Source organism: Oncorhynchus nerka, linkage group LG18, assembly GCF_034236695.1.
Source record: "Oncorhynchus nerka isolate Pitt River linkage group LG18, Oner_Uvic_2.0, whole genome shotgun sequence".
Lineage (NCBI taxonomy): Eukaryota > Metazoa > Chordata > Actinopteri > Salmoniformes > Salmonidae > Oncorhynchus > Oncorhynchus nerka.
In genome coordinates, this window is record NC_088413.1 from 18316159 (window position 1) to 18328767 (window position 12609).

At 48.0% G+C, this 12609-nt stretch overlaps 1 protein-coding gene across 1 annotated transcript in view; it reads left to right on the plus strand.

Moving 5' to 3' along the window:
• The first annotated feature begins 146 nt into the window (after positions 1–146).
• LOC135561783 (von Willebrand factor A domain-containing protein 7-like) overlaps positions 147–12609 on the plus strand; it is a 53731-nt gene continuing 41268 nt past the window's right edge. Inside the window, exons 1-4 of the mRNA XM_065003620.1 lie at positions 147–234; positions 2634–2823; positions 3012–3148; positions 4099–4243. Of these exons, the coding sequence (XP_064859692.1) occupies positions 2638–2823; positions 3012–3148; positions 4099–4243 (468 nt within the window). The 5' untranslated portion in view covers positions 147–234; positions 2634–2637. The remainder of the gene's footprint in view (positions 235–2633; positions 2824–3011; positions 3149–4098; positions 4244–12609) is intronic.

The following is a 12609-nucleotide window of genomic DNA, read 5'->3' on the forward strand; positions in this document are numbered from 1 at the left end:
GGGTGGAGCGAGAGAGGGAAGGAGGGGGGAGAGGAAAGGAGGGAGAGAGACCAATGAGAGAATGAGGGGGTGGGTGTGTGAAAAAGGGGTGAGGGGTGGGTGTGTGAAAGAGGGGTGAGGGGTGGGTGTGTGAAAGAGGGGCTGTGGTATGTGTGAAAGGGGGGGTGTGGTCTGTGTGTGTGGGGATGGGTAGAGATTGAAGGGACTAGAGGAAGTAAAAGCGTGAAAAACAAGGTAAGGATGAATGTTTGTGCATTTTAAGATGGAAAATGAACATGTTTTAATTCTGACAGATGATATGTAACGTGCACATGTGTGAAGGAGGGTTTTCAGGGAGAAATAAGGACCATGTGAATCATTTCATTTTAATTGTGTTAGATGATGCTCGTCACGCGTCTTTGCAAATGCCAAAATCAATGTTGTATATGAATGCCAAAGTGCACTGCAGTCATATGGCTTAAGTCCTGTTGCAGTACAGAAACAAAATACTGGGACAGTTTCATGAGATTAAAGGGGCAGTCTGCCATTGTAAAAACAAAACAAACATATTTAAAGTAATTCTCATGATGATGTATCAATCGCAAGTTTAAATTTAGCTTTAAACTTCAATTTTGTCCCCTTTTCAATGTCCTCATCTTTACATTATGGGAACAGTAATGTGTACACACACTGTTGTTGTACTAAGCATGAAAAATAATCAGAACAAATGTTTATTTGATGCAAGACCAGATAGTATGAGGGTCAGGAGATTTGAAAATCAATAGACAGGAAGAAATATGTTCAACAGTTTAAGAGTTTAAAAGGATGCATTATGAATTAAACATATTATTTATATATGTGTCATTTAGAAAGAAGCAGAAAATCCCCCCCCCCAAAAAACAACCAAAAACATGCACCACCACGCCCATTATAATGATACAGAAAAATGTCCTCTCTGCTTCCATCTAGTGGTGGTAATTAGTAGCTTCACTGTATCAACTGAATATACTGTTATCAGTTATCAACTGCTATCCCTGACCCTGTGACCTCTGACCCTGTGACCTGCCCAACACCATCCCTTATAAAGTCCCCTTTGAGTCCCACTATGTTACCATGACAACATAACAGATACACCTCACTCAGGGGGCAGAACCCTCTGATACTGTCACCATCTGTCTACCTTGTGAAGTAAAGGAAACCATATTACACCATAAAGTTGGAACCATCCACTCCCTGGTTGAAGAATGATGTTACCATCCAGAGTTAGATTGGTCACCATCGTGACAAAAAATATATATAAATATAAATATAAAATATATATACCCATCATAATCGATGTAATCACGTTTCTCTAAAATCAACAGTAATCTCATCAGACTGTGCAAAGCTGTCATGAAGGCAAAGGGTGGCTACTTTGAAGAATCTCAAAAATGAAATGATATGTTCAACACTTTTTTGGTTACTACATGATTCCATATGTGTTATTTCATAGTTTTGATGTCTTCACCATTATTCTACAATGTAGAAAACAGTAAAAAATAAATAATAAATGAGTAGGTGTTTCCAAACTTTTGACTGGTACTGTATCTATATACATACATACAGTGTATTCAGGAAGTATTCAGACCTCTTGACTTGTTCCACATTATGTTACGTTACAGCCTTATTCTAAAATGTATTAAATAGTCCCCCCCCAATCCATCCATACACAATATCCCATAATGGCAAAGCAAAAACAGTTTCTATTAAAAATAAAATACTTAAATATTGCATTTACATAAGTATTCAGACACTTTACTCAGTATTTTGTTGAAGCACCTTTGGCAGCGATTACAGCCTCGAGTCTTCCTGGGTATGACACTACAAGCTTGGCAAACCTGTATTTGCGGAGTTTCTCCCATTCTTCTATGCAGATCCTCTCAAGTTCTGTCATGTTGAATGGGGAGCGTCGATGCACAGCAATTTGCAGGTCTCTCCAGAGATGTTCGATCCTTGAGGAACTAAAGGTGTTCAATAAATAGCTATTCAGCTAAAGGTTATTCACAGAGTATACCAAAACATTAGGAACACTAATACTGAGATGCCCTCAGAACAGCCTTATTAAGTCAAGGTGTGTCCTTTGGGTGTTGGACCATTCTTGATACACAGCGGAAACTGTTGAGCGTGAAGAATCCAGCAGCTTAGCAGTTCTTGACACAAGCCGGCACACCTGGCATCTACTACCATACCCTTTTGTTTGTCTTGCCCATTCACCCTCTGAATGACACACATACACAGTCCATGTCTCAATTGTCTCAAGGCTTCTTCAACCGGTCTCCTCCCCTTCCTCTACACTGATTGAAGTGAGGTAACAGGGAATGTATTATGTGCCAGGACGGGGGCTAAAACCCCGTCTCTAATTAGGTGTCAATGTCTTGTTATATTTTAATCATGTTTCGTGAAGATACTTCTGTCTACTAACTTTATTATAGGACATGTTGGGATGTGGCCAAGAGATTTAACAACAGGGGCTGGGTCGAGGATTTCCTTACAGTTGTTGATAATGAAATCCCACTTCATGATGATGATGATGATGATGATGGCAGTCTCACACTCTCTCTTTTTCTCTGTCTCTTGCTCTCTCACTCACCCCCCACCACCACCCACTCCCACAGACTGATGATGTCCCCAGTGCTGTGCATGTCCTTCTTGGCCCTAGTCCTATCAGGAGGAGCCTGGGCGTTTCCTCCCATTGGGGGCGGAGCCTCCACCCATGTCAGCATCACAGAAAAAGCTGTGCTACAGAAGGTCACAGAGGTATGCCGAGCCATCGCAGAGTCAGAGGGACGAGACTTCACCCCCACGGTAAGTGTGTGTGTGTGTGGGTGTGTGAGAGAGAGAGAGAGAGAGAGAGAGAGAGGGAAGAGTTTTGTGTCAGAATGAGTGTTAAGATTTTCTTTTATCTAAATGTGATTATCTTTGTCTACCCTTCCCTCAATTCTGATTGGCTGATTTCTAACCTCTACCCTTTGACCTATGACCTTTACCTGTAGGGTAACTCTGCTGAGGAGCTGGTCCAGGCCTGCCTGGGACCCAAAGCAACAGGTGAAGTGTCAGCAGCTAAGTTCAAATCTGCCCTGAATGAGATCTACATACAGAACGGACAGGTGGACAGAGACTTTGTCAACAGGTTGGTGCTCCATTGATAGAGAATGAGGTTCCCTTATTTTGTCAACAGATTGGTGCTCCATTGATAGAGAATGAGGTTCCCTTATGATGTCAACAGGTTGGTGCTCCATTGATAGAAAATGAGGTTACCTTATTATGTCAACAGGTTGGTGCTCCATTGATAGAGAATGAGGTTCCCTTATTATGTCAACAGGTTGGTGCTCCATTGATAGAGAATGAGGTTCCCTTATTATGTCAACAGGTTAGAGAATGAGGTTCCCTTATTATGTCAACAGGTTGGTGCTTCATTGATAGAGAATGAGGTTCCCTTATTATGTCAACAGGTTGGCGCTTCATTGATAGAGAATGAGATTCCCTTATCATGTCAACAGGTTGGTGCTCCATTGACAGAGGATGAGGTTCGTTCACGCAGATGAGCAGGGACCCTGGGTATCTTTCTTTTGGTGTTTTTCAGAGTCCGTAGAAAGGCCTCTTTAGTGTCCTAAGTTTTCATAACTGTGACCTTATTTGCTTACCGTCTGTAAGCTGTTAGTGTCTTAACGACCGTTCCACAGGTGCATGTCCATGAATTGTTTATGGTTTATTGAACAAGCATGGAAACAGCGTTTTAAACCCTTTACAATGAAGATATGAATATCTGTGAAGTTATTTGGATTTTTATGAATTATCTTTGAAAGACAGGGTCCTGAAAAAGGGATGTTTCATTTTTTGCTGAGTTTACGTTTTTTAAAATCTTAATTTAACTAGTTTTAACTAGTATTCCTAAACTCATTATTGTAAACATTTAGGATGTGCATCCCTCCTACACCCTTCTTCTAGCATATCTAAAATATGAACTATTTAAATAACTAATCATTGTCATTATTGTGCCAGCCCAAGTGAACATTTGGTATATCACTCCTACAGCCGTTTTCTATATAAAAGCAATTGATCATAACTTTATTATAACAGCCCAGCCCATCATTTTAACTCTGAGGCGTTTGCTCTGGGCCGGCGCCTTATAACTGATGGGGTGGCCAGCATCAAGGCCAACGTACAAAAGGAGAACTTCCTGGCTGCCAGAGAGACACTGGGGAGAGTACTACACACACTACAGGTAAGAGGAGAGAGGGGGGGGTGAAAGAGGGGATATGCAAACATTTCCAGTAGCTAGAAAGACACTGGGGAGAGGACTGTACACACTACAGGTAACTAGAGAGACACTGGGGAGAGGACTGTACACACTACAGGTAAGAGGAGAGACACTGGGAGAGGACTGTACACACTACAGGTAGCTAGAGAGACACTGGGGAGAGGACTGTACACACTACAGGTAGCTAGAGAGACACTGGGGAGAGGACTGTACACACTACAGGTAGCTAGAGAGACACTGGGGAGAGGACTGTACACACTACAGGTAGCTAGAGAGACACTGGGGAGAGGACTGTACACACTACAGGTAGATACTGGGGAGAGACACTGGGGAGAGGACTATCCACACTACAGGTAACTAGAGAGACACTGGGGAGAGGACTGTACACACTACAGGTAGCTAGAGAGACACTGGGGAGAGGACTGTACACACTACAGGTAGCTAGAGAGACACTGGGGAGAGGACTGTACACACTACAGGTAAGCTAGAGAGACACTGGGGAGAGGACTGTACACACTACAGGTAGCTAGAGAGACACTGGGGAGAGGACTATACACACTACAGGTAGCTAGAGAGACACTGGGGAGAGGACTGTACACACTACAGGTAGATAGAGAGACACTGGGGAGAGGACTGTACACAGTACAGGTAGCTAGAGAGACACTGGGGAGAGGACTGTACACACTACAGGTAACTAGAGAGACACTGGGGAGAGGACTGTACACACTACAGGTAGCTAGAGAGACACTGGGGAGAGGACTGTACACACTACAGGTAGCTAGAGAGACACTGGGGAGAGGACTGTACACACTACATGTAACTAGAGAGACACTGGGGAGAGGACTGTACACACTACAGGTAGCTAGAGAGACACTGGGGAGAGGACTGTACACACTACAGGTAACTAGAGAGACACTGGGGAGAGGACTGTACACACTACAGGTAGCTAGAGAGACACTGGGGAGAGGACTGTACACACTACAGGTAGATAGAGAGACACTGGGGAGAGTACTATCCACACTACAGGTAGCTAGAGAGACACTGGGGAGAGGACTGTACACACTACAGGTAGCTAGGGAGACACTGGGGAGAGGACTGTACACACTACAGGTAGCTAGAGAGACACTGGGGAGAGGACTGTACACACTACAGGTAAGAGGAGAGACACTGGGGAGAGGACTGTACACACTACAGGTAGCTAGAGAGACACTGGGGAGAGGACTGTACACACTACAGGTAGCTAGAGAGACACTGGGGAGAGGACTGTACACACTACAGGTAGCTAGAGAGACACTGGGGAGAGGACTGTACACACTACAGGTAGCTAGAGAGACACTGGGGAGAGGACTGTACACACTACAGGTAGCTAGAGAGACACTGGGGAGAGGACTGTACACACTACAGGTAGCTAGAGAGACACTGGGGAGAGGACTGTACACACTACAGGTAGCTAGAGAGACACTGGGGAGAGGACTGTACACACTACAGGTAGCTAGAGAGACACTGGGGAGAGGACTGTACACACTACAGGTAGCTAGAGAGACACTGGGGAGAGGACTGTACACACTACAGGTAACTAGAGAGACACTGGGGAGAGGACTGTACACACTACAGGTAGCTAGAGAGACACTGGGGAGAGGACTGTACACACTACAGGTAGATAGAGAGACACTGGGGAGAGTACTATACACACTACAGGTAACTAGAGAGACACTGGGGAGAGGACTGTACACACTACAGGTAACTAGAGAGACACTGGGGAGAGGACTGTACACAGTACAGGTAGCTAGAGAGACACTGGGGAGAGGACTGTACACAGTACAGGTAGCTAGAGAGACACTGGGGAGAGGACTGTACACACTACAGGTACTAGAGAGACACTGGGGAGAGGACTGTACACACACACTACAGGTAGCTAGAGAGACACTGGGGAGAGGACTGTACACACTACAGGTAGATAGAGAGACACTGGGGAGAGTACTATACACACTACAGGTAGCTAGAGAGACACTGGGGAGAGGACTGTACACACTACAGGTAACTAGAGAGACACTGGGGAGAGGACTGTACACACTACAGGTAGCCAGGGAGACACTGGGGAGAGGACTGTACACACTACAGGTAGCTAGAGAGACACTGGGGAGAGGACTGTACACACTACAGGTAACTAGAGAGACACTGGGGAGAGTACTATACACACTACAGGTAGCTAGAGAGACACTGGGGAGAGGACTGTACACACTACAGGTAGCTAGAGAGACACTGGGGAGAGGACTGTACACAGTACAGGTAGCTAGAGAGACACTGGGGAGAGGACTGTACACACTACAGGTGGCTAGAGAGACACTGGGGAGAGGACTGTACACACTACAGGTAACTAGAGAGACACTGGGGAGAGGACTGTACACACTACAGGTGGCTAGAGAGACACTGGGGAGAGGACTGTACACACTACAGGTAGATAGAGAGACACTGGGGAGAGTACTATCCACACTACAGGTAGCTAGAGAGACACTGGGGAGAGGACTGTACACACTACAGGTAACTAGAGAGACACTGGGGAGAGGACTGTACACACTACAGGTAGCTAGGGAGACACTGGGGAGAGGACTGTACACACTACAGGTAGTTAGAGAGACACTGGGGAGAGGACTGTACACACTACAGGTAAGAGGAGAGACACTGGGGAGAGGACTGTACACACTACAGGTAGCTAGAGAGACACTGGGGAGAGGACTATACACACTACAGGTAGCTAGAGAGACACTGGGGAGAGGACTGTACACACTACAGGTAGATAGAGAGACACTGGGGAGAGGACTGTACACAGTACAGGTAAGAGGAGAGACACTGGGGAGAGGACTGTACACAGTACAGGTAAGAGGAGAGACACTGGGGAGAGGACTGTACACAGTACAGGTAGATAGAGAGACACTGGGGAGAGTACTACACACACTACAGGTAACTAGAGAGACACTGGGGAGAGGACTGTACACACTACAGGTAACTAGAGAGACACTGGGGAGAGGACTGTACACAGTACAGGTAGCTAGAGAGACACTGGGGAGAGGCCTGTACACAGTACAGGTAGCTAGAGAGACACTGGGGAGAGGACTGTACACACTACAGGTCACTAGAGAGACACTGGGGAGAGGACTGTACACACACACTAGAGAGACAGGTAGACTATACACACTAGAGAGACACTGGGGAGAGGACTGTACACACTACAGGTAGATAGAGAGACACTGGGGAGAGGACTGTACACACTACAGGTAGCTAGAGAGACACTGGGGAGAGGACTGTACACACTACAGGTAGCTAGAGAGACACTGGGGAGAGGACTGTACACACTACAGGTAGCTAGAGAGACACTGGGGAGAGGACTGTACACACTACAGGTAGCTAGAGAGACACTGGGGAGAGGACTGTACACACTACAGGTAGCTAGAGAGACACTGGGGAGAGGACTGTACACACTACAGGTAGCTAGAGAGACACTGGGGAGAGGACTGTACACACTACAGGTAGCTAGAGAGACACTGGGGAGAGGACTGACACTACACACAGGTACACTAGAGAGACACTGGGTAGGACTGTACACACTACAGGTAGCTAGAGAGACACTGGGGAGAGGACTGTACACACTACAGAGAGACACTGGGGAGAGGACTGTACACACTACAGGTGGCTAGAGAGACACTGGGGAGAGGACTGTACACACTACAGGTAGATAGAGAGACACTGGGGAGAGTACTATCCACACAGGTACAGAGACACTAGCTAGAGAGACACTGGGGAGAGGACTGTACACACTACAGGTAACTAGAGAGACACTGGGGAGAGGGGAGAGGACTGTACACAGTACAGGTAGCTAGAGAGACACTGGGGGAGAGGCCTGACACTACACAGTACAGGTAGCTAGAGAGACACTGGGGAGAGGACTGTACACACTACAGGTCACTAGAGAGACACTGGGGAGAGGACTGTACACACTACAGGTAGATAGAGAGACACTGGGGAGAGGACTGTACACACTACAGGTAGATAGAGAGACACTGGGGAGAGTACTATACACACTACAGGTAGCTAGAGAGTCACTGGGGAGAGGACTGTACACACTACAGGTAACTAGAGAGACACTGGGGAGAGGACTGTACACACTACAGGTAGCCAGGGAGACACTGGGGAGAGGACTGTACACACTACAGGTGGCTAGAGAGACACTGGGGAGAGGACTGTACACACTACAGGTAGATAGAGAGACACTGGGGAGAGTACTATCCACACTACAGGTAGCTAGAGAGACACTGGGGAGAGGACTGTACACACTACAGGTAACTAGAGAGACACTGGGGAGAGGACTGTACACAGTACAGGTAGCTAGAGAGACACTGGGGAGAGGCCTGTACACAGTACAGGTAGCTAGAGAGACACTGGGGAGAGGACTGTACACACTACAGGTCACTAGAGAGACACTGGGGAGAGGACTGTACACACTACAGGTAGATAGAGAGACACTGGGGAGAGGACTGTACACACTACAGGTAGATAGAGAGACACTGGGGAGAGTACTATACACACTACAGGTAGCTAGAGAGACACTGGGGAGAGGACTGTACACACTACAGGTAACTAGAGAGACACTGGGGAGAGGACTGTACACACTACAGGTAGCCAGGGAGACACTGGGGAGAGGACTGTACACACTACAGGTAGCTAGAGAGACACTGGGGAGAGGACTGTACACAGTACAGGTAACTAGAGAGACACTGGGGGAGAGTACTATACACACTACAGGTAGCTAGAGAGACACTGGGGAGAGGACTGTACACACTACAGGTAGCTAGAGAGACACTGGGGAGAGGACTGTACACAGTACAGAGACACTAACTACAGGTAGTTAGGAGAGACACTGGGGAGAGGACTGTACACACTACAGGTAGCTAGAGAGACACTGGGGAGAGGACTGTACACACTACAGGTAGCTAGAGAGACACTGGGGAGAGGACTGTACACAGTACAGGTAACTACAGAGAGACACTGGGGGAGGACTGTACACACTACAGGTAGACTAGAGAGACACTGGGGAGAGGACTGTACACACTACAGGTAGCTAGAGAGACACTGGGGAGAGGACTGACTGTACACAGGTAGCTAGAGAGACACTGGGGAGAGGACTGTACACACTACAGGTAGCTAGAGAGACACTGGGGAGAGGACTGTACACACTACAGGTGGCTAGAGAGACACTGGGGAGAGGACTGTACACACTACAGGTAACTAGAGAGACACTGGGGAGAGGACTGTACACACTACAGGTAGCTAGAGAGACAGGTGGCTAGAGAGACACTGGGGAGAGGACTGTACACACTACAGGTAGATAGAGAGACACTGGGGAGAGTACTATCCACACTACAGGTAGCTAGAGAGACACTGGGGACAGAGGACTGTACACACTACAGGTAACTAGAGAGACACTGGGGAGAGGACTGTACACACTACAGGGGGAGAGGACTGTACACACACTACAGGTAGCTAGGGAGACACTGGGGAGAGGACTGTACACACTACAGGTAGTTAGAGAGACACTGGGGAGAGGACTGTACACACTACAGGTAAGAGGAGAGACACTGGGGAGAGGACTGTACACACTACAGGTAGCTAGAGAGACACTGGGGAGAGGACTATACACACTACAGGTAGCTAGAGAGACACTGGGGAGAGGACTGTACACACTACAGGTAGATAGAGAGACACTGGGGAGAGGACTGTACACAGTACAGGTAAGAGGAGAGACACTGGGGAGAGGACTGTACACAGTACAGGTAAGAGGAGAGACACTGGGGAGAGGACTGTACACAGTACAGGTAGATAGAGAGACACTGGGGAGAGTACTACACACACTACAGGTAACTAGAGAGACACTGGGGAGAGGACTGTACACACACAGGTACAGGAGAGACACTGGGAGAGAGAGACACTGGGGAGAGGACTGTACACAGTACAGGTAGCTAGAGAGACACTGGGGAGAGGCCTGTACACAGTACAGGTAGCTAGAGAGACACTGGGGAGAGGACTGTACACACTACAGGTCACTAGAGAGACACTGGGGAGAGGACTGTACACACTACAGGTAGATAGAGAGACACTGGGGAGAGGACTGTACACACTACAGGTAGATAGAGAGACACTGGGGAGAGTACTATACACACTACAGGTAGCTAGAGAGACACTGGGGAGATGACTGTACACACTACAGGTAACTAGAGAGACACTGGGGAGAGGACTGTACACACTACAGGTAGCCAGGGAGACACTGGGGAGAGGACTGTACACACTACAGGTAGCTAGAGAGACACTGGGGAGAGGACTGTACACAGTACAGGTAACTAGAGAGACACTGGGGAGAGTACTATACACACTACAGGTAGCTAGAGAGACACTGGGGAGAGGACTGTACACACTACAGGTAGCTAGAGAGACACTGGGGAGAGGACTGTACACAGTACAGGTAACTAGAGAGACACTGGGGAGAGTACTATACACACTACAGGTAGCTAGAGAGACACTGGGGAGAGGACTGTACACACTACAGGTAGCTAGAGAGACACTGGGGAGAGGACTGTACACAGTACAGGTAGCTAGAGAGACACTGGGGAGAGGACTGTACACACTACAGGTAACTAGAGAGACACTGGGGGAGAGACTGTACACACTACAGGTAGCTACACACTAGAGACACTGGGGAGAGAACTATACACACTACAGGTAGCTAGAGAGACACTGGGGGGAGAGGACTGTACACACTACAGGTAGCTAGAGAGACACTGGGGAGAGGGACTATTCACACTACAGGTAGCTAGAGAGACACTGGGGAGAGGAGGACTGTACACACTACAGGTGGCTAGAGAGACACTGGGGAGAGGACTGTACACACTACAGGTAGCTAGAGAGACACTGGGGAGAGGACTATACACACTACAGGTAGCTAGAGAGACACTGGGGAGAGGACTGTACACACTACAGGTGGCTAGAGAGACACTACAGGGGGAGACACTGGGGGACTGTACACACTACAGGTAACTAGAGAGACACTGGGGGGAGAGGACTGAGACACACACTACAGGTGGCTAGAGAGACACTGGGGAGAGGACTGTACACACTACAGGTAGCTAGAGAGACACTGGGGAGAGGACTATACACACTACAGGTAGCTAGAGAGACACTGGGGAGAGGACTGTACACAGTACAGGTAGCTAGAGAGACACTGGGGAGAGGACTGTACACACTACAGGTAAGAGGAGAGACACTGGGGAGAGGACTGTACACACTACAGGTAGCTACACACTACAGTAGCTAGAGAGACACTGGGGAGAGGACTGTACACACTACAGGTAGATAGAGAGACACTGGGGAGAGGACTGTACACAGTACAGGTAAGAGGAGAGACACTGGGGAGAGGACTGTACACACTACAGGTAGCTAGAGAGACACTGGGGAGAGTACTACACACAGTACAGGTAGCTAGAGAGACACTGGGGAGAGGACTGTACACACTACAGGTAACTAGAGAGACACTGGGGAGAGGACTGTACACACTACAGGTAGCTAGAGAGACACTGGGGAGAGGACTGTACACACTACAGGTAGATAGAGAGACACTGGGGAGAGGACTGTACACAGTACAGGTAGCTAGAGAGACACTGGGGAGACGACTGTACACACTACAGGTAACTAGAGAGACACTGGGGAGAGGACTGTACACACTACAGGTAGCTAGAGAGACACTGGGGAGAGGACTGTACACAGTACAGGTAGCTAGAGAGACACTGGGGAGAGGACTGTACACACTACAGGTAGCTAGAGAGACACTGGGGAGAGGACTGTACACACTACAGGTAGCTAGAGAGACACTGGGGAGAGGACTGTACACACTACAGGTAGATAGAGAGACACTGGGGAGAGGACTGTACACACTACAGGTAGCTAGAGAGACACTGGGGAGAGGACTGTACACACTACAGGTAGCTAGAGAGACACTGGGGAGAGGACTGTACACAGTACAGGTAGCTAGAGAGACACTGGGGAGAGGACTGTACACACTACAGGTAGCTAGAGAGACACTGGGGAGAGGACTGTACACACTACAGGTAGCTAGAGAGACACTGGGGAGAGGACTGTACACACTACAGGTAACTAGAGAGACACTGGGGAGAGGACTGTACACAGTACAGGTAGATAGAGAGACACTGGGGAGAGGACTGTACACAGTACAGGTAAGAGGAGAGAGAGGGGGAGGGGGGTGTTAAGGGTTATGAAATATTCTA